Below are 16,672 nucleotides of genomic sequence, written 5' to 3'. Positions count from 1 at the left end.
TGGAAGGTTCTGAGATCCATCCCGTGTGAGAACGGGGCTTCCCAGCGTAGGACGAGTTTCAGCTCGAACACCCCTCATCTGTCCCGGTACAGGGAGTCGCCTTTCTGCGGAAATCAAACCAAACACGTTCGACAATTTGCTCCCACAGGAAATCTGAAGGACCTCAGTCATAGATTTTCTGAGAGCTTCGCGATTCGGGAGAGTTTTCGATATTGGTAAAATTGAGAGATTATTATGTTTCCATTCGGGCAGCTGTTGCCACAAGAAACCTCTGGCCCACGGTTCACATCATTTCACAAGAAACGGCTGTTGATCCACATCCCGTCAGAAACATTCCTGGAAATTCTCCCTGTTAAAACTCGCGTTTTCCGCTCGGCTCGAAGTTTACCGAGGGAGGGTGTGATGGGCAGATTACAAATGGGCGCCCTGGAGGGACTGACACACGGAGGGGTGCAAAGACCCTGAGGACAGGCCTGTACATCACTCAGTAGTAGATGATGGTTTTACATTTCGTGTCGGAAAATATCTCCCGGCAGAAGTTTAGATTGACGTCCGGGAGAGAGAAGAGCAAGGGGATGCTGGGGATGGTAAGGAGGGATGGTTGAGGATGGTTAGGATTGAATGAACGGCGAGGGGAGTGAGCGGATAATGAGCTTTAGAATGCTACGTATTCGACGATGTTGGATGGTCGGGCGGCAATTGTACCGAGCACAAAATGGCCTCCATGGACGGCAAAAAGGTCGGAGCGAGGGGACTGGGATTTGCGGAGATCAGGAGTGACGGGACTGGAAGAGTTGGCCAGTGATTCACTCAGTAGTGGTGGAACGTAGAATGGGGTGGTGAAGTTGTGGGAGTGTTCCCATTACGAAATGGCCGCCCGCTGAGTATCAGATGGATCAAGAATAGAAGGGATGGGAGGGAGGACTCTGAGTGACGGGATGGCGAGGTTGTGTGCGACTCACGCCATGGTTTATGCAAACTGTGGAACGCGCGTGGAGGAAGTTTGCTGTGAGGAGAAGCTGGCACCATTATCCCGTCTCCAAACCCCGTCCCGAGTTTTTCCGCCTCTCAGACTATAGGGCTGTTCAAGCTAAGGCTGTGGTACGGGAAGATGTTGTCAATGAGCCAGAAAATGCAGCAATGGGGTCGGACTTGCTGGAGAAACGGAGACGAGGCCTGCGGGTGCGAACTGGCCAGCATCAAGACTCGTTATCTTTTGTAGGGGAACAAGGTGTGGGGAAAGGGTGGGGAGTTTAGAGATAGGGCAGCGATGTTTGTAGGAAATGACTTATTAACTTCAAACTCTCTGCATAATCACTCAAAGAGTTGATCTGCACGAGAGCTGTATAACTCACCTCCTTTTACCTTAGATCACGTACTTATCAATCAGCCCTACTATGGACCACTTCTGGAGGTCCAAGACGCCGACTACTACAAAGAAGGGATCCGTATACTCCACGACCACTGGACTAAGTGTGTAAATGTAGGAGGGGACTACGTTGAAAAATAAATGTACTATGTTTTCCAATATTGACTCCTACTACCTCACGCCGCGAACTTATCAATCCCCATGTAAGTATCTCGACAGCCGTGGACTGATTAAGGATACTCAGCATGGCCGAGTGAGTAGTGAGCCATGTCCAATCAGTCTTATAGGGTTTTTGCAAAAGGATGTCCGGAAAGTTGATGAAGGCCAGGCAGTGGATGTTGCTCAGAAGGACATTGCAAGGCATTTGACATGGCAAGTTAGGCAGGAAAGTTCAGTTCCTCCACAGAGAATACTATTCTGATCTTCAGGAAAACCGAGTTTGTCCCTTGGAATCATTTTGTCCTCATCATATCTCTAGAATCCCCAAGGGATCCTCCTTCTTATTGTCTGCTAGGGCAACCACTCACTTCCCTCTTTCCCCTCACTCTTCCTCTCACCGTAAACCTTCGCTGACAACCACCCTATCAACTGCTCACACACTCACCTTCGCCCTCACCCACCGTTGCCTCTCACGCGCGTCCTCACCAGCACTCTCCCACATCCTCCCCCTCACCTTTCTCATACTCCTCCTGGCCCTCTCCTTCACTCTACACTAGCTCTGAACCTCACCCTCAAACTCGCTCTCACAATTACTCACCCCCTCCCTCACAGTCACTCTCACACTTATTTTCCTCACCCCCATATTCGCCCTCACCTTCCCTCACCATAAACCTCAGCCTCGCCCTTACACTCAAGCTCCCGCTTACCCTCACACGCGCTCTCACCCTTTCATTAAGAGTATTTAATAGGTAAATGACAATTGTAACTGGGAAACCTGCCAGTTCCATGCGCTTGATAATGTTGTATATGTTCAATATTAAGGAATCTATTTTTTCAGATACAATGGTCTGATTTATCGAAAAGGAACTGCGGAAACTATTTCAAAGCAGCTGCAGATGATTGGAGTTTGATATAAATTAGACCCACGGTATTTTTTTTTTCAAAGTATTTTAAAGGTACAAATGCTCGTTCCCTCAGCATAAATGGTTAACTACAATAACCATCTGAATGTGGGTGTTTTGAAGAACAGATAAGAAATGATTTCAGCAGAAAAGCCGCTCCCTGTTCTGGGAAATGTGCTCGGACACGCAGCCGCTTGCACACAGCCCCTGAGCTCCGTGTTTCACAGAACAACAACCCGCAGCTGAAAAATCAATCATTCATCTGTTCTCCTCCCTCCAGTCACCAGAAAAGCTATCGGTCTCAAACATCGACTGTTCGCTTCCATGCATGGATGCAGCCTGACCGACTGAATTCTTTCAGGATTTTGTATATTACCATGGTTACGAAATTTCCCCGAGAGGGATCGTATAGCGGGGCGAGTTGAAAGACACCACTTGAACACGTCAGCAATGTCAGAATATTCCCGGGGAATTGAGCTGAGAATAATTATGCTGCTGATATCTACTTGGTACCTTTATTTCCAAGCAACCCATTTCTGTGTTTTGTCTCAGTGATCAACGACTTATCAACTCAGTTTTAAAACTCTATCGGTGGTAATGATATTTGTGTTCCGACAGTTTCCTGTTTACACGTTTGAAATTTTCCATATATTATGCCAAGATGAAAAACAGTGTCTGCAGAGAAGGTTAAGTATTTCAAAGCAAAAGCATTACAGCCAGTGCCTGATCGGTTTTCAAACTGTCTCATTTCAGATGGCTTCATTAATATATATTCTGGGTGATTGTGGGTGTTTGTAATTTCTGACAGTGACCAATGGAAGCAAAGTTTTCGATCACATTCAAGGGTCAGGTGATCGATGAACGTGGAGTTGAACAGCTATATGGTGCTGGGCGTGCTGGATGCGGAAGGAAAGTACAAATGTGACAAGCAAAGTTTATAAATCAGGTTACAGTAAGGAGTAGCGGATTTGAGAGGCCGAGTGGCCGACGGGCCATGGAAATCTTTGACAATTGACTTAAAGTAAACCAATCCAATGACTGCGCGCGAAGTCACCTGACATATTGTTTTCTTAATTGATCCCAAAATTAATATTTATCTAATTAAGCTTATATATGAGAGGTGGTAACAAATCAGCATATGGGAAGGAGTTTGAAAGTCTGACTGAGTGGTGCCACAGCAATCACTACTCACGCAACGCCAACAAGACCAAGGAGCTCATTATTGACTTGAAGAGGCAGACACCAGAGATCCATGAGCCAGTCCTCCTCGGCGGATCAGAGATGGAGAGGGTCAGCAACGTTAATTTCCTCGGTGCTATTATTTGGAAGATCTGACCTGGGCCCAGGACATAGGTGTTTGAGAAGAATTGGCATGACATCTAAAACTCTGACAAACTTTTATAACCGTGTAGTGGTGATCAATTGGCTGGCTACACCACAATCTGGTATGGAAACACTATTGCAATTGAACGGAGTATCACATAAAATAAATAGTGGATACGGCCCCATTCATCACGACCATGTGGAGGGAAATTCACTCTGTGTCTGACCCCGTGTGTGTGTGATGTGACAGTATGGAGGAAGATTCACTCTGTGTCTCGTACCGGCAGTGTGTGATGGGACGGTGTGCAGGAAGCTTCTCTCTGTGTCTGACCCTGGGAGTGTATAATGGCATATTGTGGAGGGAGCTTCACTCCCTGTGTCATGTCGGTATTACATCCCCCATCCGTCTCGTACTCGGGACCGCAGCTGTTTACAATAGACATTAATGATTTAGATGAAGGGATTAAAAGTAACATTAGCAAATTTGGTGATGACACAAAGCTGGGTGGCAGTGTGAAATGTCAGGAGGATGTTATGAGAATGCAGGGTGACTTGGACAGGTTGGGTGAGTCGGCAAATGTATGGCAGATGCAGTTTAATGTGGATAAATGTCAGGTTATCCACTTTAGTGGCAAGAACAGGAAGGCAGATTACTATGTAAATGGAGTCAAGTTCGGAAACGGGGAAGTACAACGAGATCTAGGTGTTCTTGTACATCAATCAATGAAAGCAAGCATGCAGGTACAACAGGCAGTGAAGAAAGCTAATGGCATGCTGGCTTTTATAACAAGAGGAATTGAGTATAGGAGTAAAGAGGTCCTTCTGCAGCTGTACAGGGCCCTGGTGAGACCACACCTGGAGCATTGTGTGCAGTTTTGGTCTCCAAATTTGAGGAAGGACATTCTTGCTATTGAGGGAGTGCAGCATAGGTTCACAAGGTTAATTCCCGGAATGGCGGGACTGTCATATGTTGAAAGATTGGAGCGACTAGGCTTGTATACACTGGAATTTAGAAGGTTGAAAGGGGATCTGATTGAAACATATAAGATTATTAAGTGATTGGACACACTGGAGGCAGGAAGCATGTTCCCGCTGATGGGTGAGTCCAGAACTCGAGGCCACAGTTTAAGAATAAGGGGTAGGCCATTTAGAACAGAGGTGTGGAAAAACTTTTTCACCCAGAGGTGGATATGTGGATGCAAATTATATACAATATCCCGATAATTGATTTTTTTGAGAACGAGCGAGACAGGGAGGGAGGGAGGGGGAGGGGGAGGGGGAGGAGAGAGAGAGAGAGAGAGAGAGAGAGGAGAGAGAGAGAGAGAGAGAGAGAGAGAGAGAGAGAGAGAGAGAGAGAGAGAGAGAGAGAGAGAGAGAGAGAGAGAGAGAGAGAGAGAGAGAGAGAGAGAGAGAGAGAGAGAGAGAGAGAGAGAGAGAGAGAGAGCGCCAAGGCAGATTGTTCCAATGCAAGTGTGTGATGGGACGGTGTGGAGGGAGATTCACTCTGTGTCTGGTCCCGGGTGTGTGTAATCGGATAGTGTGGAATGAGCTTGATCCTGTGCCTGATCCGGGGACTGTGAGGTAGGGCGGTGTGGAGCGAGATTCTCTCAATATCTGACCCTGTGACTCTCTGATGAGACTCTGTGGAGGGAGCTCCATGAGACGGTCTGACCCAATGAGTGTGTGATGTGACGGTGTGGAGGGAGCTTAACTTTGCAATGGGTCAGACCGGAGTGAGATTCTCTCAATGTCTGGCCCTGTGAATGTTTGATGTGATGTTATGGAAGGAGGATCGCTCTGTGTCTGCCACAGGAATTTTGCAAGGCAGAGGCCGGAGTGAGATATTCTCAATGCCTGACCCTAGAAGCGTATCATGGGATGGTGTGGAGGAATTCTCTGTGTCTGTCCCTGTAACTACGGGATCCGACAGTGTGGAGGGAGATTCACTCTGTGTCTGACCCCGGGAGTGTGTGATGGGACGGTGTGGAGGGAGATTTACTCTGTGTCTGACCCTGGGAGTGTGTGATGGGACGGTGCGGAGGGAGATTCACTCTGTGTCTGACCCCGGGAGTGTGTGATGGGATGGTGTGGAGGAAGCTTCTCTCTGTGTCTGACCTGGGAGTGTATAATGGCATACGGTGGAGGGACTTCATTCCGTGTGTAACGTCGGTATTCCATCCCCCATCCGTCTCGTACTCGGGCCCTCAGTGGTCTCACGTGTGATATTATCGTCAATTTTATCTGTCTGCGGGGATCAGTTAGCCAGGAAGGGGCTTTGGTGGAGATGAGATCCTGGGCACCCAGACTCAGCCAGTCCGACCTCCCTCAGCCTGGAGCTGAGACGCTACTGTGTCAGTGTGAGGAGCTCTGACCCGCTGTTGCAGTGCACAGGGTGCGGGGGGGCAGCAGAAACCTCAAATAAAACTCGAGTCCGGCACCAAGACAGGAAGTTACAGCGGTTTATTGATTTTCAATAAATTAATTTTCAATTAATAAATTTTCATAAATTAAACAACGTGTGAGCTGCTGACGTGCGGGAATAAATAAGCTGCTCCCGACTCACTCACAGTCACACACAATTAACTGACCGGCGACAACGAGTGACCGGTTGAATAATCAGTCCCGTTTCTCACCGTCACTCTGCATCGGGGAACCGATGATTATAAAATCACACTTCAGGGCCGTGTCCGGGATCGCTGCAGATCCAGGGTCACTGCCGAGGGATTTGTCAATTTAACATCATTATATCGGCCAGGCGGCCGAATGCACCGTCCTCAGCAAAGGGAGCAAAAGGATTCTCTCCCGGGATAATCCCACCCCTGGACACCGGTGTCCCAGACTGAGCCCCGGCCGCCGGGCTCTTCCTGTCTGGGTAATTCTCCGGGGTGTCACGTGAGGGAGTCTCGAACACGCACATCCGGCGGAAGCTGCCCCGCCGGACAACAGGCGGAAACACGTCACTGCGGTACCGTTCCGAGCGACACACATCGCGAGACCTGAGCTGCTTCCGTTAAAAACCGTTGGGAACCACACCCGGCGTGCAGCCATTAAAGGTAAGGGCGGGAGTTTAAGGGGAGGGCGGGGAATCGGCCAAATGTCCCCATCCCGCGGGCGGGGATGTACACACATTCAGATGTTCACAGATACATTCTCAGTCCGGGTCTGACTCCCCGCAGAGATCTCAGTTCGTTCCTTCCGGTCTCACTGAACCGATTCCACCCCAGCCTGAAATAGATGGGAGAATAAAGATGAAATAAACAGATTACACAACAGTGTCAGTAACAGGGGACCGGGGTTAATGTTTCAACAACACTCACAGACAAATATCACCAGAAAACCCGCGGATCCGCTGATATTTTATCACATTGAACATTAACACAATCACTCACCCGATCAACTCCAGACTCGGGAAGGTCAGTATGAGGCGCCAGAGAGCGGGAATGGATCGGTCTGTGAGCGAGTTTGATTCCAGGTTCAGATCCGTCAGTGATGGGTTTGTATTGAGAGCGGAGTGGAGATCCTCGGCACCACAATCTGTGAGACCAACATCCCACAGCCTGGAGATGAGAAAGAGTGAGGGTGAAGGACACAGAGAGACAGGAGACGGTACAAATCCCCAGTGATTATCAGTAACACAATTACTGATCACATTAATGTTCAGTGTCAGACACCCAGTGACTGTAAACACAATCTCCCACAGTCTGGTACTTACCGCAGTTTCTGTATTTTACACTCCGGGTTCCTCAGAGCCGCAAACACCAGTTTCACTCCTGAATCTCCCAGTTTATTATTACTCAGGTCCAGCCCCGTCAGTGATGGGTTTGTACTGAGAGCGGAGACGAGATCCTTGGCACCAGAATCTGTGAGACCGACATCCCTCAGCCTGGAGATGAGAGAGAGTGAGGGTGAAGGACACAGAGAGACAGGAGACGGTACAAATCCCCAGTGTTTATCAGTAACACAATTACTGATCACATTAATGTTCAGTGTCAGACACCCAGTGACTGTAAACACAATCTCCCACAGTCTGGTACTTACCGCAGTTTCTGTATTTTACACTCCGGGTTCCTCAGAGCCGCAAACACCAGTTTCACTCCTGAATCTCCCAGTTTATTATTACTCAGGTCCAGCCCCGTCAGTGATGGGTTTGTACTGAGAGCGGAGACGAGATCCTTGGCACCAGAATCTGTGAGACCGACATCCCTCAGCCTGGAGATGAGAGAGAGTGAGGGTGAAGGACACAGAGAGACAGGAGACGGTACAAATCCCCAGTGTTTATCAGTAACACAATTACTGATCACATTAATATTCAGTGTCAGACACCCAGTGACTGTAAACACAATCTCCCACAGTCTGGTACTTACCACAGTTTCTGTATTTTACACTCCGGATTCCTCAGAGCCGCAGACACCAGTTTCACTCCTGAATCCCCCAGTTTATTACCACTCAGTCTAAACACAAACAGAGAGATTGATGAACAAACTGATTCAAACCGTGGGTCTGAGGGAATATCTCTCACTCGGATATTTCAGGAAACATTAAACCCTTCAGTAAATCATTGATCGGAGTTCCCATCACTGTCAATGTCCCTCACTGACCATCTCCAGTGTATTCACCAAATGTTGGTAATTTAGTCTGTCGCTATGACCCTGTAAACTCCACATATTCTCTCTCATTCCCTGATGGTTGTAAAAGTGTTCCTGATGTGAGACAGTCGGAAAGGGCAGGGGTGAAGGGGAGAAAGTCAAACAGTGAGGAAGATTTGAGAATCGGGAAATGTCGATGGGAGATGGAGGAAGAGACATCACCTAGGTAAAGGATGGAAAGACACAGAAGGAAGCGGATGGGGAAGAGAGATCGCACATGAGGAAGGGGGAAGGGGAAGAGAGATCCCACAGGAGGAAGTTGGATAGGGAAGAGATCCCACAGGAGGAAGGGGGATGGGGAAGAGAGATCCCACAAGAGGAAGGGGGGTGGGGGAGAGAGATCCCACAGGAGGAAGGGGGATGGTGAAGAGAGATTCCACATGAGGAAGGGGGATGGGGAAGAGAGAACCCACAGGAGGAAGTTAGATGGGGAAGAGAGATCCCACAGGAGGAAGGGGGATGGGGGAGAGAGATCCCACAGGAGGAAGGGGGATGGGGGAGAGAGATCCCACAGGAGGAAGGGGGATGGGTAGGAGATCCAACAGGAGGAACGGGGATAGGGAAGAGAGATCCCACTGGAGGAAGGGGGATGTTGGAGAGAGATCCAACAGGAGGAAGGGGGATGTTGGAGAGAGATCCCACAGGAGGAAGGGGGATTGGGGAGAGAGATCCCACAGGAGGAAGGGGGATGGGGAAGAGAGAACTCACAGGAGGAAGTTGGATGGGGAAGAGAGATCCCACAGGAGGAAGGGGGATTGGGGAGAGAGATCCCACAGGAGGAAGGGGGATGGGGAAGAGAGAACTCACAGGAGGAAGTTGGATGGGGAAGGGAGATCCCACAGGAGGAAGGGGGATGGGGGAGAGAGATCCCACAGGAGGAAGGGGGATGGGGAAGAGATCCCACAGGAGGAACGGTGGTAGGGAAGAGAGATCCCAGAGGAGGAAGGGGGATGGGGGAAGAGAGATACAACAGGAGGAAACGGTATAGGGAAGAGAAATACCACAGGAGGAAAGGGGATAGGGAAGAGAGATCCCACAGGAGGAAAGGGGAATGGGGAAGAGATCCCACAGGAGGAAAGGGGGATGGGGAAGAGATCCCACAGGAGGAAAGGGGGATGGGGAAGAGATCCCACAGGAGGAACGGAGATAGGGAAGAGAGATCCTACAGAAGGAAGGGGATTGGAAAGAGGGATCCCACATGAGGAAGGGCGATGGGGAAGAAAGATACCACAGGAGGATGGGGTATAGGGAAGGGAAATACACCAGGAGGAAAGGAGGTGGGGAAGATAAATCCCACAGGAGGAAGGATCATGGGGAAGAGGAGGGACAGGGAAGAGAGCTCATACAGGAGGATGGGGGATGAGTAGCAGAAATACCTCAGGAGGAATGGAGATGGGAAAGAGAGATCCCACAGGAGGAAGAGGGATCCAACAGCAGGATTTTGATGGGGAGGAGAGAGCCCACAGCAGGAAGGGGGATGGGGATGGGACATCCCACAATAGGATTGAGAATGGAGAAAAGAGTTCAGACAGGATGAATGGGGATGTGGAATTAAGAGCCCACAGGAGGATTTCGGATGGACGGGCGATCCAAAAGGAGGAAGGTGGATGGAGAAGAGATATCCCACTGGAGGGAGGGGGTGGGGAAGAGAGATCCCACAAGAGGAAGGGGGATGGGGGAGAGAGATCCCACAGGAGAAAGGGGGATGGGGAAGAGAGATCCCAGAGGAGGAAGGGGGATGGGGAAGAGAGATCCCAGAGGAGGAAGGGGGATGGGGAAGAAAGATACCACAGGAGGAAGGGGTATAGGGAAGGGAAATCCACCAGGAAGAAAGGGGGTGGGGAAGATAGATCGCAAAAGAGAAAGGAGCATGGGGAAGAGAGATCCGATAGGAAGAGGAGGGACGGGGAAGAGAGCTTATACAGGAGGATGGGGGATGAGTAGCAGAAATACCTCAGGAGGAACGGAGATGGGAAAGAGAGATCCCACAGGAAGAAGGGGCATGGGAACAGAGGACCCACAGGAGGAAGAGGGATGGGGGAGACAGATCCCACAGGAGGAAGTCGGATGGATGAGTGATCCCAAAGGAGGAAGGCTGATGGGGAAGAGAGATCCCACGGGAGGAAGGGTGATGGGGAAGAGAGATTCCAGAGGAGGAAGGGGAATGGGGTGGAGAGATCCCATAGGAGGAAGTTAGATAGACGAGTGATCCCAAAGGCGGAAGGCGGGTGGGGAAGAGAAATCCCAAGGGAGGAAGGGGTATGTGAAAGAGAAATCCCACAGGAAGAAGGGGGAAGGGGAATGGAGATCCAACAGCAGGACAGAATGGGGAAGAGAGATCCCACAGGAGGAAAGGGGGTGGGAAAGATAAATCCCACAGGTGGAAGGAGCATGGGGAAGGGAGAACCGATAATAAAAGGAGCGACGGAGAAGAGAGTTCTTACAGGAGGAAGGGGGATGATGAAGAGAGATCCCACAGGAGGAAGGGGGATGAGGAAGAAGGATCCAACAGCAGGATTTTGATGGGGAGGAGAGAGCCCACAGCAGGAAGGGGGATGGGGATGGGACATCCCAAAGGAGGATTGAGAACGCTGAAGAGAGATCAGACAGGACGAAGGGGGATGTGGAAGGGAGAGCCCACAGGAGGATTTCGGATGGACGAGAGATCCAAAAGGAGGAAGGTGGATGGAGAAGAGATATCCCACTGGAGGGAGGGGGATGGGGAAGAGAGATCCAACGGGAGGAAGTGGGATGGGGAAGAGAGATCCCACAGGAGGAAGGGGAATGGGGAAGAGAGATCCCAGAGGATGAAGGCGGATGGGGAAGAGAGATCCCATGGGAGGAAGGGGGATGGGGAAGAGAGATTCCAGAGGAAGGGGAATGGGTAAGAGAGATCCAGAGGAGGAAGGGGATGGGGAAGAAAGATCCCACAGGAGGAAGTTAGATAGATGAGTGATCCCAAAGGAGGAAGGCGAGTGGGGAAGAGAAATCCCAAGGGAGGAAGGGGTTTGGGAAAGAGGGATCCCACAGGAAGAAAGGGGGAGGGAAAGATAAATCCCACAGGTGGAAGGAGCATGGGGATGGGAGAACCGACAAGAAGAGGAGGGATGGAGAAGAGAGTTCATACAAGAGGAATGGGGATTGAGAGGAGAGATCTCACAGGAGGAAGGTGGTTGGGGAAGAGAGATCCCACAGGAGGAAGGGGGATAGGGAAGAGGGATCCTACAGGAGGAAGGGGGCTGGGGAAGTGAGATCCCACAGGAGGAAGAGGGATGAGGAAGAGCGATCCCACAGGAGGAAGGGGGATGAGGAATGGAGATCCAACAGCAGGACGGAATGGGGAAGAGAGATCCCACGGGTGGAAGGAGCATGGGGAAGGGAGAACCAATAATAAGAGGAGCGACGGAGAAGAGAGTTCTTACAGGAGGAATAGGGATGGAGAGGAGAGATCCCACAGGAGGAAGGGGGATGAGGAAGAGAGATCCCACAGGAGGAAGGGGGATGAGGAAGAGAGATCCCACAGGAGGAAGAGGGATCCAACAGCAGGATTTTGATGGGGAGGAGAGAGCCCACAGCAAGAAGGGGGATGGGGATGGGACATCCCACAGGAGGATTGAGAATGGAGAAAAGTGTTCAGACAGGATGAATGGGGATGTGGAATTAAGAGCCCACAGGAGGATTTCGGATGGACGGGCGATCCAAAAGGAGGAAGGTGGATGGAGAAGAGATATCCCACTGGAGGGAGGGGGTGGGGAAGAGAGATCCCACAAGAGGAAGGGGGATGGGGGAGAGAGATCCCACAGGAGAAAGGGGGATGGGGAAGAGAGATACCACAGGAGGAAGGAGGATGGGGAAGAGAGATCCCAGAGGAGGAAGGGGGATGGGGAAGAGAGATCCCAGAGGAGGAAGGGGGATGGGGAAGAAAGATACCACAGGAGGAAGGGGTATAGGGAAGGGAAATCCACCAGGAAGAAAGGGGGTGGGGAAGATAGTTCGCACAAGAGAAAGGAGCATGGGGAAGAGAGATCCGATAGGAAGAGGAGGGATGGGGAAGAGAGCTCATACAGGAGGATGGGGGATGAGTAGCAGAAATACCTCAGGAGGAACGGAGATGGGAAAGAAAGATCCCACAGGAAGAAGGGGCATGGGAACAGAGGACCCACAGGAGGAAGAGGGATGGGGGAGACAGATCCCACAGGAGGAAGTCGGATGGATGAGTGATCCCAAAGGAGGAAGGCTGATGGGGAAGAGAGATCCCACGGGAGGAAGGGTGATGGGGAAGAGAGATTCCAGAGGAGGAAGGGGAATGGGGTGGAGAGATCCCATAGGAGGAAGTTAGATAGACGAGTGATCCCAAAGGAGGAAGGCGGGTGGGGAAGAGAAATCCCAAGGGAGGAAGGGGTATGTGAAAGAGAAATCCCACAGGAAGAAGGGGGAAGGGGAATGGAGATCCAACAGCAGGACAGAATGGGGAAGAGAGATCCCACAGGAGGAAAGGGGGTGGGAAAGATAAATCCCACAGGTGGAAGGAGCATGGGGAAGGGAGAACCGATAATAAAAGGAGCGATGGAGAAGAGAGTTCTTACAGGAGGAAGGGGGATGATGAAGAGAGATCCCACAGGAGGAAGGGGGATGAGGAAGAAGGATCCAACAGCAGGATTTTGATGGGGAGGAGAGAGCCCACAGCAGGAAGGGGGATGGGGATGGGACATCCCAAAGGAGGATTGAGAACGCTGAAGAGAGATCAGACAGGACGAAGGGGGATGTGGAAGGGAGAGCCCACAGGAGGATTTCGGATGGACGAGAGATCCAAAAGGAGGAAGGTGGATGGAGAAGAGATATCCCACTGGAGGGAGGGGGATGGGGAAGAGAGATCCAACGGGAGGAAGTGGGATGGGGAAGAGAGATCCCACAGGAGGAAGGGGGATGGGGAAGAGAGATCCCAGAGGACGAAGGGGGATGGGGAAGAGAGATCCCAGAGGACGAAGGGGGATGGGGAAGAGAGATCCCAGAGGATGAAGGCGGATGGGGAAGAGAGATACCACTGGAGGAAGGGAGATGGGGTAGAGAGATCCCACAGGAGGAAGGCGGATGGGGAAGAGAGATACCACCGGAGGAAGGGGGATGGGGAAGAGAAATCCAACAGGAGAAAGGGGTATGGGGAAGAGAGATACCACAGGAGGAAGGGAGATGAGAAAAACAGATGCCACAGGAAGAGGGGAATGGGAACTGAGGCCCAAATGCAGGAAGGGGGATGGTGAAGAGAGATCCCACAGGAGGAAGTCGGATGTATGAGTGATCCCAAAGGAGGAAGGCTGATGGGGAAGAGAGATCCCATAGGAGGAAGGGGGATGGGGATGAGAGATCCCACAGGAGGAAGGGGGATGGGGAAGAGAGATACCACGGGAGGAAGGGATAGATAGATAGATAGATAGATAGATAGATAGATAGATAGATAGATAGATAGATAGATAGATAGATAGATAGATAGATAGATAGATACTTTATTCATCCCCATGGGGAAATTCAACCTTTTTTTCCAATGTCCCATACACTTGTTGTAGCAAAAACTAATTACATACATTACTTAACTCAGTAAGAATATGATATGCATCTAAATCACTAACTCAAAAAGCATTAATAATAGCTTAAAAAAGTTCTTAAGTCCTGGCAGTTGAACTGTAAAGCCTAATGGCATTGGGGAGTATTGACCTCTTCATCCTGTCTGAGGAGCATTGCATCGATAGTAACCTGTCGCTGAAACTGCTTCTCTGTCTCTGGATGGTGCTATGTAGAGGATGTTCAGGGTTTTCCATAATTGACCGTAGCCTACTCAGCGCCCTTCGCTCAGCCACCGATGTTAAACTCTCCAGTACTATGCCCACGACAGAGCCCGCCTTCCTTACCAGCTTATTAAGACGTGAGGCGTCCCTCTTCTTAATGCTTCCTCCCCAACACGCCACCACAAAGAAGAGGGCGCTCTCCACAACTGACCTATAGAACATCTTCAGCATCTCACTGCAGACATTGAATGACGCCAACCTTCTAAGGAAGTACAGTCGACTCTGTGCCTTCCTGCACAAGGCATCTGTGTTGGCAGTCCAGTCTAGTTTCTCGTCTAACTGTACTCCCAGATTCTTGTAGGTCTTAACCTGCTCCACACATTCTCCATTAATGATCACTGGTTCCATATGAGGCCTAGATCTCCTAAAGTCCACCACCATCTCCTTGGTCTTGGTGATATTGAGACGCAGGTAGTTTGAGTTGCACCATATCACAAAGTCCTGTATCAGTTTCCTATACTCCTCCTCCTGTCCATTCCTTACACACCCCACTATGGCCGTGTCATCAGCGAACTTCTGCACATGGCAGGACTCCGAGTTATATTGGAAGTCTGATGTGTACAGGGTGAACAGGACCGGAGAGAGTACGGTTCCCTGCGGTGCTCCTGTGCTGCTGACCACCGTGTCAGACGGATGGGGAAGAGAGATTCCAGAGGAGGAAGGGGGATGGGGAAGAGAGATTCTAGAGGAGGAAGGGGGATGGTGAAGAGAGATCCCATTGGAGGAAGTTGGCTGGACGAGAGATACCAAAGGAGGAAGGCTGATGGGGAAGAGAGATACCAAAGGAGGAAGGGGATGGGGAAGAAAGATCCCACAGGAGGAAGTTAGATAGATAAGTGATCCCAAAGGAGGAAGGTGAGTAGGTAAGAGAGATCCCACGGGAGGAAGGGGGATGGGGAAGAGAGATCCCAGAGGACGAAGGGGGATGGGGAAGAGAGATACCACCAGAGGAAGGGAGATGGGGAAGAGAGATCCCACTGGAGGATGTGGGATGGGTAACAGAGATCTCACAGGATGAAAGGGGTTGGGGAAGATAAATCCCACGTGAGGAAGGGCATTTGGAAGAGAGATCCCACAGGAAGAGGAGGGACAGGGAAGAGAAATCATACAGCAGGATGGCGGATGAGTAGGAGAGATACCTCAGGAGGAAAGGGGATGGGAAAGAGAGATCCCACAAGAGGAAAGTGGATGGGAAAGGGAAACCCACAGGAGGATCAAGCATGGTGAAGAGAGATCAGACAGGAGGATGTGGGATGTGTAGGAAAAAACCCACAGTAGGAAGTGGGATGTGGAAGGGAGAGCCCACAGGAGGATTTCTGATGGACGAGTGATCCCAAAGAGGAATGTGGATGGGGATGAGATATCCCACCGGAGGTAGGGGGACGGGGAAGAGAGTTCCCACTGGAGTACGGGGATGGAGGAGAGAGATCCCACAGGAGGAAGTCGGATGTATGAGTGATCCCAAAGGAGGAAGGCTGATGGGGAAGAGAGATCCCATAGGAGGAAAGGGGATGGGGAAGAGAGATCCCACGGGAGGAAGGGGGATGGGGAAGAGAGATTCCAGAGGAGGAAGGGGAATGGGTAAGAGAGATCCAGAGGAGGAAGGGGATGGGGAAGAAAGATCCCACAGGAGGAAGTTAGATAGATGAGTGATCTCAAAGGAGGAAGGCGAGTGGGGAAGAGAAATCCCAAGGGGTTTGGGAAAGAGAGATCCCACAGGAAGAAAGGGGGTGGGAAAGATAAATCCCACAGGTGGAACGAGCATGGGAATGGGAGAACCGACAAGAAGAGGAGGGACGGAGAAGAGAGTTCATACAAGAGGAATGGGGATGGAGAGGAGAGATCCCACAGGAGGAAGGTGGTTGTGGAAGAGAGACCCCACCGGAGGAAGTGGGATAGGGAAGAGAGATCCTACTGGAGGAAGAGGGATGAGGAAGAGAGATCCCACAGGAGGAAGGGGGATGAGGAAGAAGGATCCAACAGCAAGATTTTGAAGGGGAGGAGAGAGCCCACAGCAGGAAGGGGGATGGGGATGGGACATCCCAAAGGAGGATTGAGAATGCTGAAGAGAGATCAGACAGGACGAAGTGGTATGTGGAAGGGAGAGCCCACAGGAGGACTTCGGATGGACGAGTGATCCAAAAGAAGGAAGGTGGATGGAGAAGAGATATCCCAATGGAGGGAGGGGGATGGGGAAGAGAGATACCACGGGAGGAAGGGTGATGGAGAAGAGAGATTCCAAAGGAGGAAGTGGGATGGGGAAGAGAGATCCCACAGCAGGCAGGGGGAAGAGGAAGAAGGATCCAACAGCAGGATTTTGATGGGGAGGAGAGAGCCCACAGCAGGAAGGGGGATTGGGATGGGACATCCCAAAGGAGGATTGAGAATTCTGAAGAGAGATCAAATGACGAGAGGGGATGTGGAAGGGAG

General features: G+C 50.8%; 1 protein-coding gene and 1 long non-coding RNA gene across 2 annotated transcripts in view; both read right to left on the bottom strand.

The window, feature by feature from the left end:
• Positions 1–6,242: 6,242 nt before the first annotated feature.
• Positions 6,243–7,626, bottom strand: LOC140723089 (uncharacterized). Its single transcript, XR_012097802.1, has 3 exons — positions 7,466–7,626; positions 7,143–7,310; positions 6,243–6,978 (listed from the first exon to the last, which is right to left on the bottom strand). It is a non-coding gene; the product is annotated as an uncharacterized lncRNA (long non-coding RNA).
• Positions 7,627–7,787: 161 nt separating this feature from the next.
• LOC140723092 (NACHT, LRR and PYD domains-containing protein 3-like) overlaps positions 7,788–16,672 on the bottom strand; it is a 50,373-nt gene continuing 41,488 nt past the window's right edge. Inside the window, exons 8-9 of the mRNA XM_073037716.1 lie at positions 8,118–8,204; positions 7,788–7,962 (exon numbers count right to left, since the gene is read on the bottom strand). Coding sequence (XP_072893817.1) covers positions 7,788–7,962; positions 8,118–8,204 — 262 coding nt within the window. The remainder of the gene's footprint in view (positions 7,963–8,117; positions 8,205–16,672) is intronic.

This window comes from Hemitrygon akajei, unplaced genomic scaffold (assembly GCF_048418815.1).
Source record: "Hemitrygon akajei unplaced genomic scaffold, sHemAka1.3 Scf000100, whole genome shotgun sequence".
In the NCBI taxonomy this organism is placed as follows: Eukaryota; Metazoa; Chordata; class Chondrichthyes; order Myliobatiformes; family Dasyatidae; genus Hemitrygon; species Hemitrygon akajei.
The sequence above is the reverse complement of the archived record's forward strand: the minus strand, read 5'-3'. Positions and strand labels throughout refer to the sequence as shown.